The sequence below is a fragment of the Ailuropoda melanoleuca genome, chromosome 7 (genome assembly GCF_002007445.2).
Source record: "Ailuropoda melanoleuca isolate Jingjing chromosome 7, ASM200744v2, whole genome shotgun sequence".
Lineage (NCBI taxonomy): Eukaryota > Metazoa > Chordata > Mammalia > Carnivora > Ursidae > Ailuropoda > Ailuropoda melanoleuca.
Window position 1 is genome coordinate 26,725,455 of NC_048224.1, and position 24,178 is coordinate 26,749,632.

The window sequence follows — 24,178 nt, forward strand, 5'->3', positions numbered from 1 at the left end:
TAATAATTTTTTATTATGTTAGTCACCATACAGTACATCCCTAGTTTTTGATGTAAAGTTCCATGATTCATTACTTGCATATAACACCCAGTGCACCATGCAGTACGTGCCCTCCTTAACACTCGTCACCAGCCTATCCCATCCCCCCTCAAAGCCCTCAGTTTGTTTCCCAGAGTCCATAGTCTCTTGTGGTTCATTCTCCCTTCTCTTTACCCCCCCTTTCTTCTTCTCTTTCTTCTCCTACCGATCTTCCTACTTCTTATATTCCATAAATGAGTGAAACCATATGATAATTGTCTTTCTCTGCTTGACTTATTTCACTTAGCATTATCTCCTCTAGTCCTGTCCATGTTGCAGCAAATGTTGAGAAATCGTTCTTTTTGATGGCTGAGTAATATTCCATTGTATATATGGACCGCATCTTCTTATAATCCATTCAGCTGTTGAAGGGCATCTTGGCTCCTTCCACAATTTAGCTATTGTGGACAATGCTGCTATGAACATTGGGGTGCATATGGCCCTTCTCTTCACTATGTCTGGGGTAAATATCCAGTAGTGCAATTGCTGGATCATAGGGTAGCTCAATTTTTAACTTTTTAAGGGACCTCCACACTGTTTTCCAAAGTGGCTGTACCAACTTGCATTCCCACCAACAGTGTAAGAGGGTTCCCCTTTCTCCACATCCTCTCCAACATTTGTTGTTTCTTGCCTTGTCAATATTTGCCATTCTAACTGGTGTAAGGTGGTATCTTAGTGTGGTTTTGATTTGAATTTCCCTGATGGCTAATGATTTTGAACATTTTTTCATGTGTCTAGTTAGCCATTTGTATGTCTTCATTGGAAAAGTGTCTGTTCATATCTTCTGCTCATTTTTTGATTTGATTATTTGTTTCTCGTGTATTGAGTTTGAGAAGTTCTTTATAGATTTTGTATACCCATCTTTTATCTGTAGTATCATTTGCAGATACCTTCTCCCATTCTGTGGGCTGCCTCTTAGTTTTTTTGACTGGTTCCTTGGGCTGTGCAGATCAGTCTTAACACAAGACTAAAAGCTTCCTCAGCATCTTCATTTGGATGTCTGATATCGCAAATCCAATGTGTCTAAAATTGAATTTCTCTTTCCCCTAAAACCCGATCAGTTGCAGTTTTCAGTTGCATTAATTCTATCCTTTTAGTTGCTCAGGTCAAAAACCTGGGAGTCATCCTCGTACCCTGTTTTTCTCTCTTACATTCATATCTAATTCATCAGGAAATCTTGTTGGCTCTACCTTCAGAATATATTCAGGATTCTTCCACATCTTAGTACATCCACTGCTATCATCCTTGACAGAATTCTTACAGTAGCCACCTCACTGCTCTCCTTGCTTCAGAGCCCTCCATTGACTTCCCATTTCACTCAGAATAAAAGCAAGAATTCTTATAAGGCCTACAGGGCCCTTCATAATCTGGTATCCTGTACTTCTTTGACCTCACCTTCCCCTTAGCTTACTCTGCTGTAGCCACACTGGCCCCCCTGCTATTTCTCAAACACATCACAAGTATTTCTACCTTAAGGAGTTTGCTTTTGCTGTTCCTACTGCCTGGGATGCTCTTACCCCAGAAGTGCATGGCTAATTCCCTGATCTTTAAGTTCTTAAGTAAGTATCAATGAGGTGTACTCTATCCACATTCTGTGAAGTTGTAACTTCTACCTAACGCTACCAATTCCCATTATCCTGCTCTACTTTTCTTTTTTCCAAAGCACTTACTACTGCTAACATATATCATTTACTTATTATGTTCTGTTTATTGTCTCTCTTCCTGCCCCACCAGAATATAAGTTCTACAAAGGCAGCAATCTCTCTTTTGTTCATTAATATATCCTAAGGACCTAGAATGGTGGAATATGGCAGTAGCTCAGTAAATACTTGTTGAATGAGTGATAAGAATTGGTAATAATTATATGTTCAGTTTTACCCTCATTATACTGTCAGTCTCATTACACCCAATTTTTGTTTAGGGGTTTGGGCGGGGTTTTTTTTTTTCTTTTAGCATTTGTAACTATTTCTAAGAATTTCTATTTCATGACTTTTATTCTATCTTAGAAGTCTTCCAAAGAACAGAGAGAAAATTTACTTTTCTTAATAGAATAAAACTCTATCTCAGATTTAATATATGGGTCCATTGGATCCTTTTATAAATCTAAGGTACATCATGGGATCCTAGTGATCTTATTTTTACCATACTTTGAAACATTCTGTTATTTCATCATCTTAAAAATAGTTTTATCATTACTCTTCAATTATTCCCAACTATGCTAAAAAAACACTAAAATAATAAGAAAACAGATGATGGAATTGCCTAGAAGGATGATATCATAGTGAAGTTAAGTCTTCATCATCCTTCTTACTTTGTTGCCCAAAATATTACATTATCTTTCAAGAATGTATAAAAGAAGTCTGGAGACACCATTTTTTTAGCTTTGGTTGAACAAAGTTGAGAATTCAGCATTTTACATTTTCTGCCCCAAATGCAAGTAGAAGAAAATTGACAAAGGAAGACATTTCACAGTTACTAGTTCAATCAAAACATAAATGCAAGGAGACAGATGGTAGTACCTAGACTTTAATAATGTGAAGAACTTGGTCTTTCAAGTAAAGTCTCAGACTTTGATTTTTTCCAGTGGATATTATAGATGAATTTTCTCAAACTTAAGAATTGATGAATGAATGTATTTCTAAATACGAAAAAAGGAAATAGGGTATTCTCATCTACTCAGTCATTCAACAGGAAGTTCTTTACCACACAATATTTTATGATGAGAATCTGTACCATCCTGCTTTGGTAAAAAGACATGTGGCTGTATTCTTTCATATTTTATAGTATTTGTGTACCAAAATATCCTTGATATGGTTTGTATGAAGTGGATAATCACTAAAGGCAGATGTGAATCCAGAGGTGACTGGAAGGGAATAGATGATACAGAAGTGAAAAAAGCTAATGGATCAGTCATTTTAATTTGTGTTTGTAAGTTGAAAAGTGAAAGTGTTTTCAACTATTTAGCAAAGAAGAGGTATATTTGAGATGTGGCTTAGTAACAAAATGGATGTGTTTCGAGTTCATAGATAGTCAATGAGTAGTTGGTTGTATTTCAAGATGTTGCCCATTTCTATATTTAACGTCAAAAACTGGACTATATGAAATAAAAATTTTGGTTTGCCATGTTTAAGTTCTTATTAGGATTTCTGATAAAATTGTTACTCCTTACCTCTTTATTTCTCTGTAAATTATTTGTGAGATAACTTAAATTATAAAATGGGTCCGTTGGACCCTTATGATTGGTGATGACTATTATAATGCAGCAGGCACTTAATGAACAGGTACTTCCCTAATCCTGGAGATATCAGAAGGACTAAAGGTCCCTCTATCCTAGAGAGACAAGGTGCTAGTGGTTAGCATAGTGGTAAGTAGACTTCCAGGCCAAGTAAATGAAACAACTAGGCTGGTATTAAATACAGGAAAATTAAAGCATTGTATAAGAAAGGAAACAATACATGGTCATAAGATGGAAGAAAGGAAACAACTACGTGGTCATAAGATGAATATTATCTTAACCTGAGAAAGGGGATGGATGGAGAAGAAATTCAGATAGAATGTCATAAGAAAAGTAAATCCTCTCTTACTTTACTAGGAAGTTAGATACTAATGTTTAAAATAGATAAATCCAGGGGCACCTCAGTGGCTCAGTCGGTTAAGCATCTTGACTCTTGATTTAGGCTCGGGTAATGATCTCAGGGTCCTGGGATTGAGCCCCGGTTGGGGCTCAGTGGGGAGTCTGCTTGAGATTCTCTTCCTCTTCCTCTGCCCCTCTCCCAGCTTGCTCACTCCTCTCTCTCAAAAAAAATAAATTTTTATAAAGATTTTATTTATTTCTTTGAGAGAGAGAGACAGAGATAATGAGAGAGAGCAAGAGCGGAGAGAAGAGGGAGAAGTAGGCTCCCTGGGACCATGAACTGAGCCGAAGGCAGACACTTAACCAAACGAGCCACCAGGTGACCTAAATAAAAATAATTTAAAAAATAGATAAATCTATAAGGAGCAGAAGGAACATTATTTAGAAGTATCCAGCTGAATACCAAAAGAAATAGCTAAAGACTTGAACGTGTTTGCCTCTGGAGGAGTGCGGGCTGAAATAGGGAGGAGAGAACTGCTGTGTTTTTTTTTTTTTCTTACATGCTTTTTTAGTGTTAGAGCTTTTAAAACCATATTCATATGTTACTTTGATAAAAATTAATAATAATTTTTAATTAATATTGATTATTAATTAATAAAATCAATTTTTTTATTAATTTCCTTTTAAAGAGAAAAGCTAGCTGGTATGTATGAAATGAAGGCACAGGGACACCTGGATTTGACATGAGGAACAAATAGTGATGATTGGAAGGAAACCAAAATATTGGCTTAGAAAGACATTTTAAAGGGAGATGTTATAGAATTGTAAGACCTGGCCTGGTTGGATAATGAGAGTGAAGCATTGGGTTAAGATGAAAATAAATCTTGTTTTGAACCATAAATAACAACAGGGAAGAAAGTATTTGAGCCATTTTCAATTGTGGTTGTGAAGATGAGTTTTTCTTTGGATATGTTATGTTTGCAGTGACTACTGTAATCATTTGTGTTATATCCTGTAAACAGTTATAAACGTAAGCCGGACATGTTTGGTCTTAAGATTTGGGGAAAGATTTGCAGAAAATACGATCTTCCAAAATAATAAAAATGAATTGTTGTGGAGTGACTGGTTTTACCAAGAAGGGAGTGAACCAAGAACCAGATGTTGAAGAAAATGCATGTGCTTACACACAAAGTTAATAATAGGTAAAGAAGACAAAAAAAAAAAAAGATTTAGGAAGGAGACTAGGAAGTGTAAAACAGAATTAGGAGGATGACTGAAAGATACAGATACCAAATTTATATAGCCTTTAAGTCTTTTTTTTTTTTTTAAGATTTTATTTGAGAGAGAGAGTGAAAGAGAGAGCACGAGCGGGGTGAAGGGCAGAAGGAGAAGCAGACTCCCCACTGAGCAGGGAGCCTGATGTGGGACTCCATCCCAGGATTCTGGGATCATGACCTGAGCCGAAGGCAGATTCTTAACCGATTGAGCCACCCAGGCGCCCAGCCGTTAAGTCTTCTCTAGAAATCGACAACATCATTTTTAAAACAGCCTCTTGATTGAATTTAAATATGTTTTATGTGTGCTTGTCATTTAACAAATATTTCCTGTGTCCATGGTATATTTTCCTTTTCGCCTTTTGGAGGGGAGGATGGAAGTGGAGAACAAGCACCACAGCAGATACCTTTAAAAGAAGAAAAAACAGCTCCCATAATCCTACAGTATTAACTGTTTCTGTTGATAATGTTTCCCTTTCTCTTTTTGTCACTTAGTTTAATACGAGAGTTTTTTTTTTCTAAATAAATATTTCTTAATCAGGTGATTTCACTGACAAATCTTTTGGAGGGATTGGGAGATGAGAGAGAACTCTGTGTGTGGCTGTATCTGTCTGTGTGTCTCTTTGGAGATAATACAAAAGCCTTTATGTGACAGATAACTTTGCAAGAGCTCCGTATAACTCTGCTAAGCACCTGTATTTATTTCCTCTTTCTTCTTCCTCCTCTACCTCTAAAAAAAGAAGAGCTAAATCCCCACTTATCGTTTATACACATTTAAAAATATAGATTGTTTCTGGTAAATTTAATATGATTTAAAATGAGAGGAACAATTTGATGCCTAACTTGCAAATTGTTCTATTAAAATTTGTTTTATTTAAACTAATGGCAGTTAAACACTGCAAAATTTTAAAACCTTAAAATGGTTTTGTGACCAGTGTTAAATGGAAAGATATAAATAAGACACAGAAATAAAGAGCAGTTTGAGAAGAATGCAAGTGAATGAAGTGGCTCAACCCTCAGGGGATTTGCATGTGGCATTGTATGTATTTCAAAAGTTTCCGTTGAAATAACAGATGCTGCTGATGAAGTTGGGAATAGTAACTTCATTTGTGGCTGGTTCAGTTGCTTGTCCGAAGTGAGAACATCCCAGGGGGAAATCTGGTGTAGTGGAATTAGGCTCAGGAAAGGATATGACATAAGTATCTGGCAGCTTCATCTTCGTGATCTTTATTCCGTAAACACTGGCTAGGTGTAGGTATGATTATTTATAATGTCCAGTTATCTTTTATTTCATGTGGATCCTGTGTCTACCAAGTGATTTTATTCAATAGCAGTGATTTTTAAAGTATTTTATAGTTCCTAAAATTTTTTACTACAGAAATTCCAAATCTTTTTGGTTTTTTTAGATGATTCGTAAAGAATTGTCTTTTTTTTTTTTAAGTTTTTATTTATTTATATTCTCTACACCCAACATGGGGCTCGAACTCACAACCCTGAGATCAAGTGTCGTGCGCTCTACCTACCCAGCCAGCCAGGTGCCACAAGAATTATCTTATATATCTGTACAGTGACAACCCATGAAATTGGTTATTGGCTTTTTTTACACGCAGTTCAGAACAGCATTTACTCACACAAGTATGCATATTAATGGTTCTCTTTTTTTCCCTTTTTCTTTTAAATTGTTTTTTCTAATGTAATTCAAAGTATGCAAGATGTCATGCTGATAACTGGATAGGTAGATAAAACAGGTGGTCCATAGAGGTCCGTAGAGAACTTACAATGTAGTGAGGGACAGAAAAATATTTATTAATATAGCTGTTAACATAAGGTTTAGAAGTGCTTAATAGCCTAAGAGACACATAAGGCATTTTTAGGGAGGGAGAAAATACTTACATCAGAGTGAAATCAAAAGAAGAAATGTTATTTAAGTAATTCAGTAAACCTGAGTACCTATGATAACTAAATAATCCTGCTTTTGGAAGATACAAAGATAGAAATGACACGGTCAAAGTCTAGGATGGTACAAAGTTGAGAGCCATCATCTTTGCTTTTGAAGGGTTATCAGAGAAGACTTCAGTGGAGGAGGTAGCACATGATTAGTGACTTGAAGACAAAATCCTAGTTCCACGTTGTGAAGTTGGGGGTGGCTTGTGTTCCAGGGAATACATGCATAGGCATAGTTAGGCAATGAACAACAGGACACACTGAGGAAATTATTAAGCTCACACTGGGATCAGGAAGATGAAGCCAGAGAAGCAGGTAAGGACCAAATCATGGAAGGCATTGTGTGGCATACAGAGGAGTTTTAAGTTTATCCTGTAGGCATCGAGGGACCATTCAGGGCAGAAAGTATTCATATTTCCATTTTAGAAACATTATTAAATTTGTAGTATATACAGATATCAAATCATTGTGTTGTACACCTGAAACTAATGTTGTAAAAAATAAAAACATTCCAGTAACGGTGGAATGGAAAATGAGTTGGGGTGTTAGAGATAGTCAGAAGTTATTTTAATAGTCTAGCTGAGAAACTGAGTATCAGTGGCCAGTATAATGGTATTGAGGCTGTGATGGAGAGAGAATTTATGGGATTTGGTAATTATGTGAAAGGTGAGAGGGAAAAGTTGAAGTTTTTTATATGGAAAATACATTGAAACAAGTTATTGAGATAGAAGATACAAGGAGGAGGCGTAAGAGCTTTTGTCTGTTTTTAAGAGCGAGAAGTGCAAGGAATGGGGAGAAAATGAAGAATTCATTTCTCATGATTATGCGTTTGAGTTACTTGCAAGATATCTAGTCTAGATGTCCCATAGATGAGGAGCTCAGGAAAAGATCTGGTCTAGAGAGACAGATTGGGAGTTCTCTCCATGGACATGTATGACATGAGCTGGGACTAAGAATCTAGAATGAGGAGAGCAAAGAGTGGAGCGTACCAAGTAACCAGTAAAGGAAGAGGGAACTGCGAAGGCGGGTAAGAACTGGGAAAGTATTCTGTTACATCAACCATGAGAACTGTAAGTGCTCACAGAAGTCAAGTGAGAGAGAAATACTGAGTATTACCCACAAGCATTGGTTATGAGGAGCTCAACCTTCAAAGGACATTTATAATTTGTAGTCATGGAAATTGGACTGGATTAAGTGGAAAATTGGAATAATTTAACCTCAGGTTATCTGGTGGGAGGGTTATTCACAACCTTCCCCACTTTTTTTTCTTTTCTTGACCATTTCACTGTGTTTTAGAGGAGTGAAAAGAATGCAGTGAAAAGAATGCCATCTCATGCAAGTCAGAGTTTTGTCTGTACCCTGCCAGTGAGAGGATAATCAGAATGCCCAAAATCTTCGTTCGTTAGGAGTTGTAGGTATATAACAACCATTGTCTTTTTTGCCCCAGTCCCCAGTTGTGAGCTGAATAGATTCAAAGATTATTTGTGGAGAAAACACTTGCTAAAGGTCTTACATACCTAGAATTATAAGGAAGACCATTTTGGTGGTATAGTAATCATAAGTTAATTGCTCATTAGTAGAATTCAGTATTTCTTGTTAAATACCCCATTCCCTAAATAATAGTGGACTTTTTATCTTTAAAACATGATTATTCATCTTTCTATTTCATTTTTTTAAAGATTTTATTTATGTATTTGAGAGAGAGCGTGTGCATGCTCAGGGGGAGGGCAGAGGGAGAAATAAACTCCCTGCTGAGTGGGGAGCCTGAAGTGGGGCTCAATCCCAGGACCCTGAGATCATGACCTGAGCCGAAGGCAGACACTTAATCGACTGAGCTACCCAGACACCCCTCATTTTTCTATTTTAAAGAATGAAATTATCATGGTTATTTACTTAGCACAGTAATCCTTCTAAGGTTGTTTCACCCAAAGATGCACATACTACTTTGTGGTAAGTTCCTTGAGGGCAAGCACTATGTCTTAGTCATCTTGCTCTCTCCTATACCGTCTTTTAAAATGAGAGACAGTCAGTAAATATTTGTTGAAAATTAACTCAACACTACATTAAATGAAAACATTTTACACATTGAGGAAAGTCACATTTACATTCTTTTTTTTTTAAGTAGGCTCCACACCATCGTGGGACTTGAACTCACAACCTTGAGATCAAGAGTCCCATGCTCTACTGACTGAGCCAAACAGGTGCCCCACATTCACACTCTTAAATAGTAGGGAAAATAAGTTTTTATATCTGATTTGCTGAATATTAAATTCAAGCCCATTGTATGCTAAGAAAATCATACATACATTCCTTTTCATTGAAATCTACTGAGATTTATAATTTTAGGTGTTAGAAATTAGGATATCTAGAAAATATAAGGCATCTCTGGCTTCCTTATAAGAAGGAGCTGCAGGAGTATTGGGCTCAGGAAAAGGTTCTTAGACCCTGTCACCTGCACTGTGAATAACCAACTGGATATGCTGAACCGAGTCCTTCTGTCATCTTTGGTGATCTTTGAAATACATATTATTAACTCCTATTTTCTGTCATATTACTCCAAAATGTAAAGAGAACCAGCTCTATAATTGTCTGTGGCTGCTCTCAGCAAAGGAATGATCTTCAGCTGTTCCCATCCACCAGAATGCAGGCTAATGTAACTGAAGCAGAGCGGGAACTGGCTTTTCTCCTAAGAAATCTAGTCCGAAGTCTTACATCCTTTGAAAATTGAATGCAGTTTTATTGGTAAATAGCTAATTAGCACTACCTTTCACAGAAAGCACCAGTTGCCATTTCTTATAGAAAGTACACACATAAAAAGTGAATATTTTTGTAACCATAACATACAGAGTACTGGGGATAAAATGTATATTTAAAACAATAGACTCTGAATCACCATATAAATATGAAAGATGTTTACGTTTATTACCTTGCAGTAGTAATAGAGAAAGTGTGCGTGTGTGTGTAATTAAGATAGAACAGTTCCAGAAAAAGGAGAAAATGTGTAAAATATGTGTAAGGTTATGGGTTTACTTTTTTGTGTTGAAAGTTATTTCAGAAGAGATGAAGTATTCTGGTTGTTGCTCAGTGTTAACAGAGAACACTGTAATGCTATTTTACTCTATCTGCCTTCAATATTACTAGTCTGGTAGAAAGGCCTGTTGTGCTCTTCCTTGTGGAGAGCTCACACAGTAGAAAATAAAGGTATATAAAGTTAAACCAGAAGAGGACATGGAAATTTTCTTAGTTGGAAGAATAGATTTAATATTGTCTTCATATGTGTTTCAGGTAAAAGGTGTCTTAAAAGTAATAATATTTGATGCTTAGTGTTCTTATATATAAAAAGGTCTATGAAAATTCTTAGTAAGGGAATTACCATACCCTCTTTCAATTAAACTATTGTTTGCCATATCCTTTTACCTCTTCCATTCTGTTGCTTGTACCTTTCTTTTTTACTGGTGTCGTCTCTCATCTCCATCTATTAAAATCTGGTATAGGACTTTCCCTTCCACCTATATTGTGTAAACTTATACCAGACTTGCTCCCCTGACAAGAAATGATGGAATTAGCAGAAAAGGACTTTAAAACAGCTATTAAAAATACACACTAGGTTTAAAGAAAAAGGAATATAATAGAAATGGAAGATATAAAAAAAGAACCAAATGGATCTTTTAGAACTGAAATATACAGTATTTAAGATAAAAAATTTAGTGGATGAGCTTAAGTACAAATAAACTAAATCAAAGGGAAGGAATAAGAGTCTATTATGGACATTTATGCTGATAATTTCAACAACTTAGAGTAACAGACAAATTCTTTGAAAGTCACAGATTACCAAAACTGGGCCAAAGCGGAACTAGAAGATGTGAATAGATCCGTACCTACTACAGAAGTAGAATTGCTATTTCTATTACTATTTTTATTTTTATTTTTATTTTTTTTTAAAGATTTTTTATTTATTTATTTGACAGAGATAGAGCCAGCCAGCGAGAGAGGGAACACAAGCAGGGGGAGTGGGAGAGGAAGAAGCAGGCTCATAGTAGAGGAGCCTGATGTGGGGCTCGATCCCATAACCGGGATCACGCCCTGAGCCGAAGGCAGACGCCCAACCGCTGTGCCACCCAGGCGCCCCACTAATTACTATTTTTAAAGCCTCATTGCAGGTAAAATTCCTGGACAAGAAAATTCACAACAAGGAAAACTCCAGCTTAGTTGACTTCACTGGTGAATTCTATCAGATATTTAAGGAAGAAATAATACCAGTTCTATACAAACTCTCCCCAACACTTCCCAACTCTTATGAGGCCAGTTTTATCCCAATATCAAAACCAGACAAAGACATTGCAAGAAAAGTATAAACCAGTATCCTTCATGAACACAGATGTAAAAATTCTTAATACTAACAAATTGAATTATACAGTATATTGTAAAGCATAATACATCCTAACCAAGTGGGGTTAATCCCAGAATACAGCTTGAAATGAATCACTGAATTACTTGAAAATGAATCACTTTCATTCACCGTATTAACAGAAAGAGGGAAAACTATGGGGCCATCTCAGTTGATGCAGAAAAGGCAGATGATAAAATTTAAAACACATTCATATTAAAAACTCGGGAGAGTAGGAAAATAAAAGAATTTCCTCTACCTGTTATGAAAAATCTATAGCAAACAGTTTGCTTAATTCAGAAAGACTGAATTTTTCACCCTATTGGAACAAAACAAAGATTATCTTCTGTCACCACTTAAAACATTGAATATTACACCTGGAAGTCCTTTATAAAGCATTGAAGTAAGGTAAAGCAATAAAAGGCATCCAGATTAGAAAGGAGGTGATAAAACTGTCTTTATTCACAGGTGAAATGATAGGGTATATAGAAAATTGGGAGGAATCTACAAAAAGCTTCTAGCACTAAGTGAATTTAGCAAAATTTCAGGATGCAAGGTAAATAAACAAAACCAATTGTATTTCTATAAACCTGTCATCAGAAATTGAAAAATGAAATTAAAAAAATAAAATTAATTTAAATGTTATTTTTAAAAAATTTTCAGTAACAGGAAGAAACATGAACTACTCAGGGATAAATTTAGTAAAATATATGCAAGACCTGTTCACAGAAACCCATAAAACATTGCTGAAAAAAAAAGAAGACCAAAGTAAATGAAGAGATACACCATATTCATGTTTTAGAAGACTTGATATTGTTGAAGTATCTTTCCAGGCTGATCTGTAGGTGTAGCACAATACCAAACAAAATCCCATCAGGGTTTTTTTGTAGAAATTATATTCTAAAATTTATACAGAAATCAAGGGCCCCTGGCTGGCTCAGTCAGTACTTTTGTGACTCTTAATCTCGGGGTTGGTCATAAGTTCAAGCGTTACATTGGCTGTAGAGCTGAACTTTAAAGAAAAAAAAATGCAAGTTAAAATTTATACGGAAATCAGGGGGTGCCTGGGTGACTCAATCATTTGGGCGTCTGCCTTCGGCTCAGGTCATGATCCCAGGATGCTTGGATTGAGCCCCACGTTGGGCTTCCTGCTCGGCAAAGAGCCTGCTTCTCCATCTGCCTGCTGCTCTGCCTGCTTGTGCCCAACTCTCCTTCAAATAAATAAAATTTAAAATAAAATTTTTACAGAAATCAGAGGATAGCCAAAGCAATCTTGAAAAAAGAACGAAGAAGTTGGAAAACTTACTCTACATGATTTTAGGTTTTTAAAGTAAAGTTGTAATTTGGTATAATGATAGACCTGTAGCTCAATATAACATACTTGAACTTCTAGAAATTGACACACGTCAGTTGATTTTCAACAAAGGTGGAAAGGCAATTCAATGAAGAAAGGGTATTTTTTTCAACAAATGATGCTGAAACAACTGTATATTCAAATGGGGAGAAACGGGTAATAACGTAAAAAGCTAAAACTATAGAATTTTAGGAGAAAATATAAAAAGTGCTTGCTTTTGTAACCTTGCATGGGGAGATTTCTCTGAACATAGAAGATCTTAAAGGGAAAAGTTGTCAAATTTATTAGTTTTGCTTTTCTGAGAACTCTGTTTAAAAAAAATGAAAAAACGGGGCGCCTGGGTGGCACAGCGGTTAAGCGTCTGCCTTCGGCTCAGGGCGTGATCCCGGCGTTATGGGTTCGAGCCACATCAGGCTCCTCTGCTATGGGCCTGCTTCTTCCTCTCCCACTCCCCCTGCTTGTGTTCCCTCTCTCGCTAGCTGTCTCTATCTCTGTCAAGTAAATAAATAAAATCTTTAAAAAAAAAAAAATGAAAAAACAAGCCACACTGGGAGAAAATATTTGCAAACACATGTCTGATAAAAGACTTGTATCTAGAAAATACAAAGGACTCCTATAATTCAATCAAAGAAAGACAGCCTCCTTCACTCCCTCAAAAAAATCAAACAACTCAATTTAAAAACAAGCTAAGGGGTGCCTGGGTGGCTCAGTCAGTTAAGTGTCTGACTCTTGATCTCAGCTCGGGCCTTGATCTCAGGGTTGTGAATTCTGGTGCCATACTGGGCTCCACACTGGGCATGTTGCCTACTATAAATGAATGAATGAATGCACGCTAAAATTCAAATAGTTTTTGAAAGAAGATATATGAATGGCAAATAAATACATGAAAAGATGCTTAGCATCATTAGTTATCAGAGTAATGCCCATTAAAGTCCTAATGCATTACTACATACACATTCAAAGACTAAAATTGAAAAGGCAGTTTCAAGTATTGGTGAGATGAAACTATGGAATTGTCATACATTGTGGATGGGAATGTGAAATGACAGAACCACTTTGGAAGAATTTTCCAGTTTCATATAAAGGTAAAGATACACTTAACCATATCCAGTAATTCTACTCCTAGGTATTTTCCCAAGGCAAATGAAAACTTAAGTCAATTTAAAAATGTTTATTGATGCTTTATTTACAGTTGCAAAACCTGAAACAACCTGAGTATTATCAGGAGATGAACAGCTAAACAAATGGTTATATTCACACACGGAATACTGCTCAGCAATAAGAAAGGAACTACTACCCAACAATATAAATGAATCTCACAAATAATCAGAGTGAAAGAAGCCAAACAGAAAATGGTACATAATATATGATTTCTATTTATATACAGTCCCAGAACAGGCAAAGCAAATCTATGGTGACAGAAAGCAAATCAGTGGTTGCCTAGGGTAGAGGGTCAACTGCAAATATGCACAAGGTAACATTTTGGGATGGTGGAAATGTGCTATATTTGATTGTTGTGGTGGTTACACAGGTGTGTACATTTGTCTAAATACATCATACTGTATTTTTTACATGGGTACATTTTATATGTAAATTATACTTCAATAAAGTCTTCTTTATAGCACAGTCTTCTGTGACTTTTTTCCTCTTTCCCCCCTAAATTCAGACATTGGCTATTCTTTCTCTAAATTTACTGTAGAATTTTGTTTGGTCTTTTCTTACTCCTTTCTTCTTCTTTCATTTGTCTTCTTTACTAAGTTATAAGCTCTTATTCATCTTTGTTTACCCTATAGCACCTTGCTCATTGTAACCTTTCAGTATGTTTGTTGCACTGAGTTGATTTGATGCAAGGAAGGAGTTACCAGCTATTGCTCTGATTACAATTCTGAAGTTTGAAAAAAGTCACAGCCCCAGATATTAGCAAGACAAGGATCTAAGGCAGCTGAGAGTTAATATTAGGCATCTTTAGGTCAATTCCAATTTTATACTTTAGGGCAATCCCATTTTATATTCTATGGCAATGGGTGGTGAACACATGGAAGATGAGTGCTTTGGGCTCTTTGGGAAGTTGTCTTTAAGGGAAGGTACCCTGTGCCAGTTGCAGAGACCTGGAGGACAATGGATTTGATTTTAATAATGAATGAAAATTCAAAGGAATCATAGAAACTTAGTGCTAGACAGTACCGTGGATGCCATTTAACCCAACCCATTATTATACAGGCCCAGTGAAGGTCGATAACCTGCCCAGCGCCACACAGCAAATAAGAGATAGGGTTAAGATTGGAACCCAGGTTTCTACCAAGTCCCAATACCAGGAATTTAACGAAGTGGAGAATTGCCTGCCTGTAGAAGTTCTAATGAGTTGCCCTTAGACAAAGCTTCCATTAGTTTGGGATCTGGAGTTAAGAAAATGAGATAGATAAAAGAGAAAGGGCAGGAGTCAGCTGTTATTACCAGGATGGAACCAAAACTGGAACCTTTGGGTAGCACCAGGAGTTGGCTCATGTGTTTCTGGTGATGTCTTTGTCCCATTTACCATTGAGAAGTCTGTAATTGAAACCTGTTTTGTATACCTGTTGATAAATTTTCTACAGTAAGAATATACTATAGCTTGTTGAGGAGTTAGTATACCACCTGAAATATTGTTGAATTCCACAGGAATGTTAAAACAATCTAAATGGCGTCGGATCTTCCTCTCTCAGACCTTCCCTTTTCTCACTGTTCTCTGTTAAGCTGTAAATTTATTTGGAATTGGGGGTAGTAATAGTTGCTATTTTGCATTTCACTGGTTTTTAGGTTTTATTTTTTTAAGGACAATATTAAGGCAGTTTTTTAATTAAAGTGATATTTAGTGGTCATTTTGAATTTTAAAGATGAAGGACATTGAGGTACAAAAGGCAGCTTTGAAACTTAGAGCAGAGCATGCTCCTTAGATGGATCTTTTGAATGAAAGAATGCTGTTGTGGATGGTGATGATGCACTGTTATTTAATGTATTCTCCACTCTCCGTGTGTGGATGCAGCCTCCAAACTTTACAAAGGACATAATCATCTGCACAGCATCTCTGCTTGCCTATGGATTGGTCTTTTTGTAAAGCAGCCTTTTGGTTTTCTTAGTAAAACTATTTTATTTTTTAATATATCTCTAGACACTTACTCCTGGTAGGCCTTGGGAAATGTAGATTACTTCATGTCTCCTCAAAATTCCTTTCAAAGAAAAGAGTCAGGCTCGATTTGCGTTTTCAAGATAGAGAAGAGGAATAGATAGGAGGAAGGAAGAAATCTTAACTTTGCTTCAAGGAAAGAAAAAAAAAATCTTTCAGTCCTTTGTTGATACCATAGCTTCTGCATTAGTCATATGTCCCTTCCTCCTTGGTCATGAGTGGACCAGAGGAATAGCATCCATTTGCAAAGGGCAAAGAGAAGGAAATAGCTGATAAAGAGGAATGTAGGGCTCCCAAGCACCCTAGGTTTTTAGAGTTGATTTTTAGATCAGTCAGTGGTTTCTGGATAGTTGGTCTCATTTGTTGTTTTACTTCGCAGTGTCTGATGTTACAAAATACAGTGTTAAATTTCTAGCCCCGATCATGAGATTGTATTCAAAGTCCAGTTTTTTAAAATGTTACAACGAAAGCCAACTACAATGGGAAGCTAGTAGACATAGTTAATACTGATATTGGAAGGAAAAACCTTTCCTCTGCCTTCTTGGGTCTCAGTGGTAGGGGCCTGTGAAATAACTACTGATATATTAACAGGAGGAAAAATTGAGTGTGGGAGCGCACAGTAATGAGCAACTCAACTCAGTTGCCAGAGGTAAAGGTTTGTGTACCAACTTAAACACAAGTATTCAGGGCTTCAAAGGGTGGAAGGTTTTGATGATGATGGTTTATACAACTTGTTTTTGGAATGTCCTAGAAGCCAAAGTCAGTCACTTCCCTGACTAGAGACCCTGGGTGGTGAGATGGGGGGGAGGGGTGTTGCTGTGTAGCTGACTTTCATAAAGCTCTCTTTTAGTCAGATAAAGGAAGTTTAGATAAGATTTCTTCCTGCATCTGCTCCTGGGTTTTTGGTTTCTTCACTGATTTTTTTTTATATTTGTTTATAGCTTGATGATTTTCAAAGCATTTTCGCATCTCTCACTTGAGTCTCAGAGTATTTTTTAGGTAGATAGGCAAATATTATTCCCATGAATTTCACAGGTAAGAAAACAGGTTGAGAAAGGTATTTGTTTAGAGCCACACAAGTAATAATGGAGCCAAGATAAGAGGTTACAATATTCATATATCTCACTACACCCTTGGGGTCCAGTTTCAGTACTGACAAATTGAATAATGTCAATCTATAAGTGCTTTGAAGGTGTCAAGATTTAAGTAACATTTTATTTGTTTTGTAGGAGAAGATGGTGTAAATTGGTTCATCAGTGACAAAGACGCAGAGGTAAAAAAAAATTGTTTTTCGAAGTAATGAATAATAGATTAATAAATTCCTTTGATTTGAAGTTTCCTTTCACTTCAGTATGACAACTTCATAAACTTTTTAGAGATAGCAGTGGTCCAAGTATGTTGTAAAAAAAAGTTTGATTTCAATGTATGGTGATTGAACTTTTCAGAAGCACAGTTCAGCCTTGATTTTTGTCAGTCTGTTAATTGCCATCTGATTTAGTCCCCTTTCCCTTCTGTTTCTTTGCCATGGTGAGTCCTCTCAGCCCGTATTGCCTGGTACCACTAAAGATCAACACCGGAAATAACTGTTTCTTCAGTGTAAGGAAATGGTTAGTCTATATTTAGGATGTGGCAGGTGTTTGTCTTTGTCAATTATTAGCCTTAATTGTGACAGATGGTTAGAAAAGAGAATAATTTTACAATTTGGAAAAAAAAAAAAGAAAAGTTTTAAGAGATAATTAGATTGTGTCTACATGGGGCCTACCTGGTCAATCCAGCAGAATAACAAGTAAAAGATGAAAAGCTTTTTCAAAGATGGAATTCTACCCAACAAGATAAAAGCATGGTTGGCACTTAGATATTCCCCTTTAGGTATTCCAATATGATATCTTTTGCTAATATTCTTTTGCAAGACACTAGATTTTGGCTGGAATATAGGAGAATTAGAATTGGGTTACTGTAGGCAGAATAGATCTTAAAAGTACTCTGTTGGAAGGAAGTTATCTCATTGTCTGTTAGAAATTATAATCCAGTTTATAGGCAGTAACCCTGGGCTGTTCAAAAGAGAGAATGGGTTTGGTCATTACATGGTTTTATAACTTTAAAGACAAAAATCATTTTAAAAAATCCCCTAGGTAAAAATTTAAGCATGTTTCTCATTCAGAAAAATATGGTATACATTCAGATATAGAAATCAGCAATATCTTTGGTTCTCAGTGCCACCAGAATGTCTAAATGATGCCTATCAGTACCTCTACTGGACCTGAACTATAAGGAGAGAAAGATACAAAAGAAGTGGAACCATGTGGAGAAGAGTAAAAGAATGGGGGGGAGGGACAGACAAGAAGTAGAGTTGTCTTCATGGCAACCCTTTTAAGTTTTTCTAATCTCTTTTAAAAACACAAAAGTTCCCTGTTGCTGGGTTCTAGATTAAATAGACTATGGCTGTTAATTCTTTTGAACAGAGTAAAAATTTTGTTTTAATTATTTATTTTTTTCCCCCTTTAGGCCCAGATAGTTAATAATAGATCATCTGGAAGATGGACTCACCGATACTATTCAGCCAACAAAAATGTTACCTGTAGAAATTGTGACAAATGTGGCCATTTATCGAAAAACTGCCCCTTTCCACAAGTATGTGAAATACATGATGCTTCTTTCCTCATTGTTAAAAATCAAAATCTTAAGAGTAGACCCCGTTATAACCCTTGAATTCAAATCTTGCATAATATATGTGTAGATTTCACATTACATTTTCATGTAGGTCACAGCCTAGAATAATAGCAGAGAAGGAACAATGAAGTTAGGGTCAGAAGAACCTGGAATCATTTTAGCTTTCCATTGGTAGTTGTGCAACCGTAGGCAAATCATTTCACCCTCTGTGCCTCTGTTTGCTTATCTAGAAAATGAGATTAAATTGAATGATTCCTGAGACTGCTCTCACTTCCAAACTTTCTACTTTATGAGACAGCTTGTTTCATTGTGGGATAATTTTCGTTGTTAGAAAGTTATCATTTTAAGCATTTATAAATGTTTATTGGCGTAAATTATGTTAAACAGATACATCGATCTTTGGAACAACACAGAACTAAAGTTCTTAGATGTTCCCTGACACATAGTAAGCCCTCGAGAAACATTCCTTCTGTTTATCTACTCCTTCTTCCAAATGATTGTCTTTCAGATTTTTAAGACATCTCTTAGGTTTCCTCTGTCTTTGGTCCTCCAAGCAAAGCAGCCTCTTTCAGTATCTGTTTCTCCTACGACTTAGCTTCCAGGTCCTCCTCATCCTACTTTACCTCTCAGGCACAATCCACTTGGTCGATAAGCAGATGCCAGTTGATAGTACATGCACAATAAGCCTTTTTGGCAACCGCACAATACAGATAGCTTGTGTTAAAGCTCTGATTTCAGACATTTTGTTTGATTTTAAAGTTATACTCAAGATTTGACCTTCATTGGGGTCTCAAATTGGAAATAAATGTTAGGGAATTATACAGAAAAAGAAAAATTAATCTTCTATTTTAAACCTAACTATTTTACTAAAGAGATTTTCTGTTTGCCACCTAGAAAGTCCGCCCCTGCTGTCTCTGTTCTGAGAGAGGACACCTTCAGTATGCCTGCCCAGCCCGCTTTTGCTTAGGCTGTTGTTTGCCTATGTCTTCTACTCACAGATGTCTTGAAAGGCCTTCCTGGAGAAAACGATGTGACCGATGTGATATGATAGGCCACTATGCTGATGTGAGTATCTGGCATATAACTAATTTGTCGGACTTTGGGGGCAGTGTGCCAATTTGTAACTATCAGTCGGCCTACCTAAAAGAATGTTTATTCTATACCATATGTAACAATAGCCATGTCCCTTTGGCTACTGATCATCTAAAGCAATGTTCTAATAGGAATCCTACTGAATGGTGCGTCAGGAGGCAGCATCAAGAAATATTGTAAACCCAGGCTTGCCTGCTTTGCTTCGTGAGCTTGCTAAGTAAAGGTTTGAAATAAAAGAGGTATGTAATAAATAACATGTAAAATTTACGTACCTCTTCATGCATAGTTAGATGAAAATATGTACCTACTTAGCAGTTGTATACAAAGGTCTATATGAAGCCTGGCTTGATGCTGCTTATTGATGACTCTTGCTGATATAATAGTCTTAAGCAAGAAGGACAAAACCACCAATAGTTTATTCAGATCTGCTTATCTCAAATCATTTTTTAGATTAAAAAAAAAACAAAAGTAATTTAGAAGACATTGAGTTACCTGTAGCACATAAATTTTAGCACATTGTTTTGGACATCATTTTGCATCATATGACCCTAATTTCAGTCAAAATTTCAAAGATCAGAAGGGCTGTAGAAGTTATTTTTTTTTAAAGTAAGAATCTTTTCCTTGTAATTTGTACTTCCCAGAGACATGATACAAAGCACAAACATTTTTCTAATTTTTTTTATATCGGAATATACCTATAACCTTTTGCCTAAAAAAGTGATATGGCTTTCTATTGAGATGAATTTAGAGTGAAACATACTAGAATATGAATGTTTGGTATATATGTTTCTCATATAAATGTATCAACTATTGATTGTAATTTTTGAAGTGTCTTTAAACAAATAAAAATAAGGTCACTATCCTATACATTGTTCTACAATTTAGCTTTTTTCTGCTTAATTCCTTATGCATGCAAATCTCTGCATTAGCTCATAAAGATCTACCTGTCAGGGGCGCCTGGGTGGCTCAGTCGTTAAACATCTGCCTTCGGCTCAGGGCATGATCCTGGAGTCCTGGGATCAAGCCCCACATCAGGCTCCTCTGCTGGGAGCCTGCTTCTTCCTCTTCCACTCCCCCTGCCTGTGTTCCCTCTCTCCCTGGCTGTCTCTCTCTCTGTCAAATAAATAAGTAAAATCTGTAAAAAAAAAAAAAAAAAAAAAAAAAAAAAAAAAAAAAAAAAGAGATCTACCTGTCAAATGGGTAGCTTTTATTCCACTATATGGACGTACCAAGTTAGCCAGCAATTTCTCTTACCAATACATCTAGATTTATAGTTACAACCCATTTTTTTAAGCAAACAGTGCTACAATAAATATCTTTATGTGTGTGTGTATCTGTGTAAGGTTATTTCAGTCAGATTCTAAGTGGATTGTGTAAATAAAGGATATATACATTTATATCTGAATAAATATTGTCAAATTGCTCTTCTAAAAGGTGGTACTCAGTCAACTATAATTGATCTTTTAAAATTTTGGCCAGTGAGTTAAGGAGAAAATGATATCATTGTTTTTATTTGTGTTTTTTAGGCCACTAGTGACATTGAATCTGATTCTCAAGACTAGTTGTGGAGATAGAAGTGTTATTTCTTTGCAAAGTAGCTTGAACTGGGGTGCCTGGCTGGCTCAGTGGGTAGAACATGTGACTCTTGATCTTGGGGTCGTGTGTTCAAGCCCCACATTGGGTGTAGAGATTACTTAAAAAAATAGTATCTTTGGGGCATCTGGGTGACTCAGTCAGTTAAGCATCCAAATCTTGGTTTTGGCTCAGGTCATGATCTCTGGGTTGTGAAATCAAGCCCCATACTGGGCTGTGGGCTCATCATGGCGTCTGCTTGAGATTCTCTACCTCTGCCTCTCCCCCGTACCCCCCAGCACCCCCCCACTCACACTCACACTCTCTCACTCTCAAATAAATAAAGTCTTTTTTTTTAAGTACCTTTAACTTTTTAATATTTACTGTCTTAAAAATAAAAACCCAAAGTTGGCTTAGTTTTATACCACTGTTCTCTGCATTACATTGTCAATTATAATTTTTTTTAGGTAGATTTTCTAGTTTGGCAGTTACATTTAATAGCATATTTCTTTACTTCTTTCTTCTGAAAAGCTCTTACAAATATGATCTTATTTGCCTGTGATAACAGAAGGGTCTCAGACATTATGAGCAGTTTTTTTTTTTAATAAGAAACTGTAGTACAGAACAGTTAAGAATGATTTGTAATAGGTTATATAATCAGCTGTGAATTAAATCTGTAGTCCATTCTGCGTAACTGCTTAATTTTGGCCTCGAATGTATGTTAAACTCTTTATCTAAAATGACCGTGAGGATTAATAACCCCAGTGAATGTAAGTTTTTAAGATAGGGTTAGGCTATGGCCGACTTCAGAGAAGGCAGCACCCTTTCCCCTAAATCTTCCAAGATCTAACGGTTGGGTTTTTTTATAATTACATGGTGAAGGTTCTGGACACTAATTGATCTTTTTCTAGCCTGACCACCTTGTATAAGATTCCCTTGGAGCCCAATCAAACCTGAACTTCACTGACTCCATCTGAAGAAGCTTATAGTCCTTCCACCATCCCAGAAGCGCTTCATGAAGATTCACTTGGAAGCAGAGTCATTCTGGCCTCGGGTTGTGGGAACTATTCATCCAGTCCCATACATGCTCTAAATTTGTCTTGAAACCTGGCCCTCCACAGAGAATATTGTTTACCCTGCAGCCCTCCCAGATGTTTGCCGCTCGTTCTTTCTTGACCCGCGTACGTGAGTTAGGTTGATTAGGGTTAAACTCTTTCTTACTCACTATGGCTGCTTCTCAGTCATTACTCTTCCCTCTTTATGTGGATACTTCTGGCTTATTTAAGACCCATACCTCTGAGAATACTATCCTCTCTTCTTTGTCATTTTCATCTTCCCACCTGCTGGACTTGCTGCTCGTTCACAAAGGATTTCTGAAGCCCTGGGTAATTACAGATGCCCTACCTTCTTATCAGTTAAAGAGATTAAGAAACTTCCCATTTACTTTATACATCCCTGTAGCCACCCCACCTCTGTAATGTCAGAGTACCAGTTATATGTGCAAAAAGAGTCTGTAATGAAAACTGATGAGTCACATTCGTATTCTTGCTGTAATGAAAGACTTTTTCTGAACTCCGCTTCGAAAATGACTCATATGTTAACTACTGCATAAAAGTAATTTGGTTGAAATTCCAGTTTTACAACGTAAAGGATAGAAAGATGGCTCAAGGCCTGCTAAAGTAACCTGTTTCATTAGTATCTTCCAAAGGAAGGGAATCTGCAGTGTGGAAAGAATCCCAGTTCTGAGTCTGCCACAGATTCTCTCCTTTTGTCAACAATTTTGTAAATATGCAGAAAATGTTATTTTTTTAAACTTTAAAAAAAAAAGATTTTATTTATTTGAGAGTGCGAGTGTGGGAGAGAGAGAGAGATCACAAGCAGGGGGGAAGTGTAGAGGGAGAAGCAGACTCCCCTCCAAGCAGGGAGCCTGATGTGGGATTTGATCCCAGGACTGCCTGTGCCATCCAGGTGCCCTATTTTTTTTTTTTTAAAGATTTATTTATTTCAGGGAGAGAGAGTGCACGTGGGAGGGAGAAGGAGAGAAGTAGACTTCCTGCTGAGCATGGAGCTGAACACAGGCTCGATCTCACTCACGACCCGACGTCATGACCTGAGCCAAAATCAGGAGTCGGACGCTCAACCAACTGAACCACCCAGGCACCCCTTAAATATTTAAAATTTTAAAGTGTGTGAACACACCTTGCGCACATAATCTCATTCTGTAAGGTATGTCTGACATTTCCAAGATAATAATAGCTATAGGTAATTACTTACAGTGTTTGAAGCACTGTGCTAAATGCATTACTAACTAGCGAAGGGGAGTGCTTTGTTACTGCTCTATCCTCAGCACATAATAGATGTTCTATAGATATTTGTGTTTGTGTCATTTATGTAATCCTTACATCTACCATATAAGATAAATACCGTTTAATGTTCCAGTTTTACAGAGAAGAAAACTGAGGGGTGCCTGGGCAGTGCAGTCAGTTAAGCATCCCACTCATGGTTTCAGCTCAGGTCGTAAGATCAAGCCTTGTGTCTGGCTCCACACTCAGCGTGGAGTTCTCTCTTCCTCTCCCTCTGCCCCTCCCTGCTCGTGCTCTCTCACTCTTTCTCTCAAATAAATAAATAAATATTTTTTAAAAAGAAGAAGCAGAAGAAAACTTAGACATTGTAAGGTTAAGCTTTCCCCAAGGTCTCAAAGTTAAAGTGATGCTATACTTCATGAATGTACATGGAGGAAGCTCACCTGCTAACATTCTAGCAGTTGTCTGTTTAGCTCCTGCTCAGAAGATCTCTCAAGTTTCTGTCTTTTTTTTTTTTTTTAATTTATTTATTTGACAGATAGAGACAGCCAGCGAGAGAGGGAACACAAGCAGGGGGAGTGGGAGAGGAAGAAGCAGGCTCATAGCAGAGGAGCCTGATGTGGGGCTCGATCCCATAATACCGGGATCACGCCCTGAGCCGAAGGCAGAAGCTTAACCGCTGTGCCACCCAGGTGCCCCTCTCAAGTTTCTGTCTTAAACCTGCAAATATTATATTTAAAATATCAGTGTTTGTAAAACAGATGAAA

General features: G+C 36.8%; 1 protein-coding gene across 3 annotated transcripts in view; it reads left to right on the forward strand.

The window, feature by feature from the left end:
* ZCCHC7 (zinc finger CCHC-type containing 7) overlaps positions 1-24,178 on the forward strand; it is a 246,688-nt gene that overhangs the window by 173,039 nt on the left and 49,471 nt on the right. For 2 of the 3 annotated variants that reach the window (XM_011224568.3, XM_002918891.4), the window contains exons 3-5: positions 17,004-17,047; positions 18,280-18,405; positions 19,339-19,509. In XM_011224568.3, coding sequence (XP_011222870.1) covers positions 17,004-17,047; positions 18,280-18,405; positions 19,339-19,509 — 341 coding nt within the window. The remainder of the gene's footprint in view (positions 1-17,003; positions 17,048-18,279; positions 18,406-19,338; positions 19,510-24,178) is intronic. The other variant, XM_034664129.1, reaches the window with a different exon arrangement.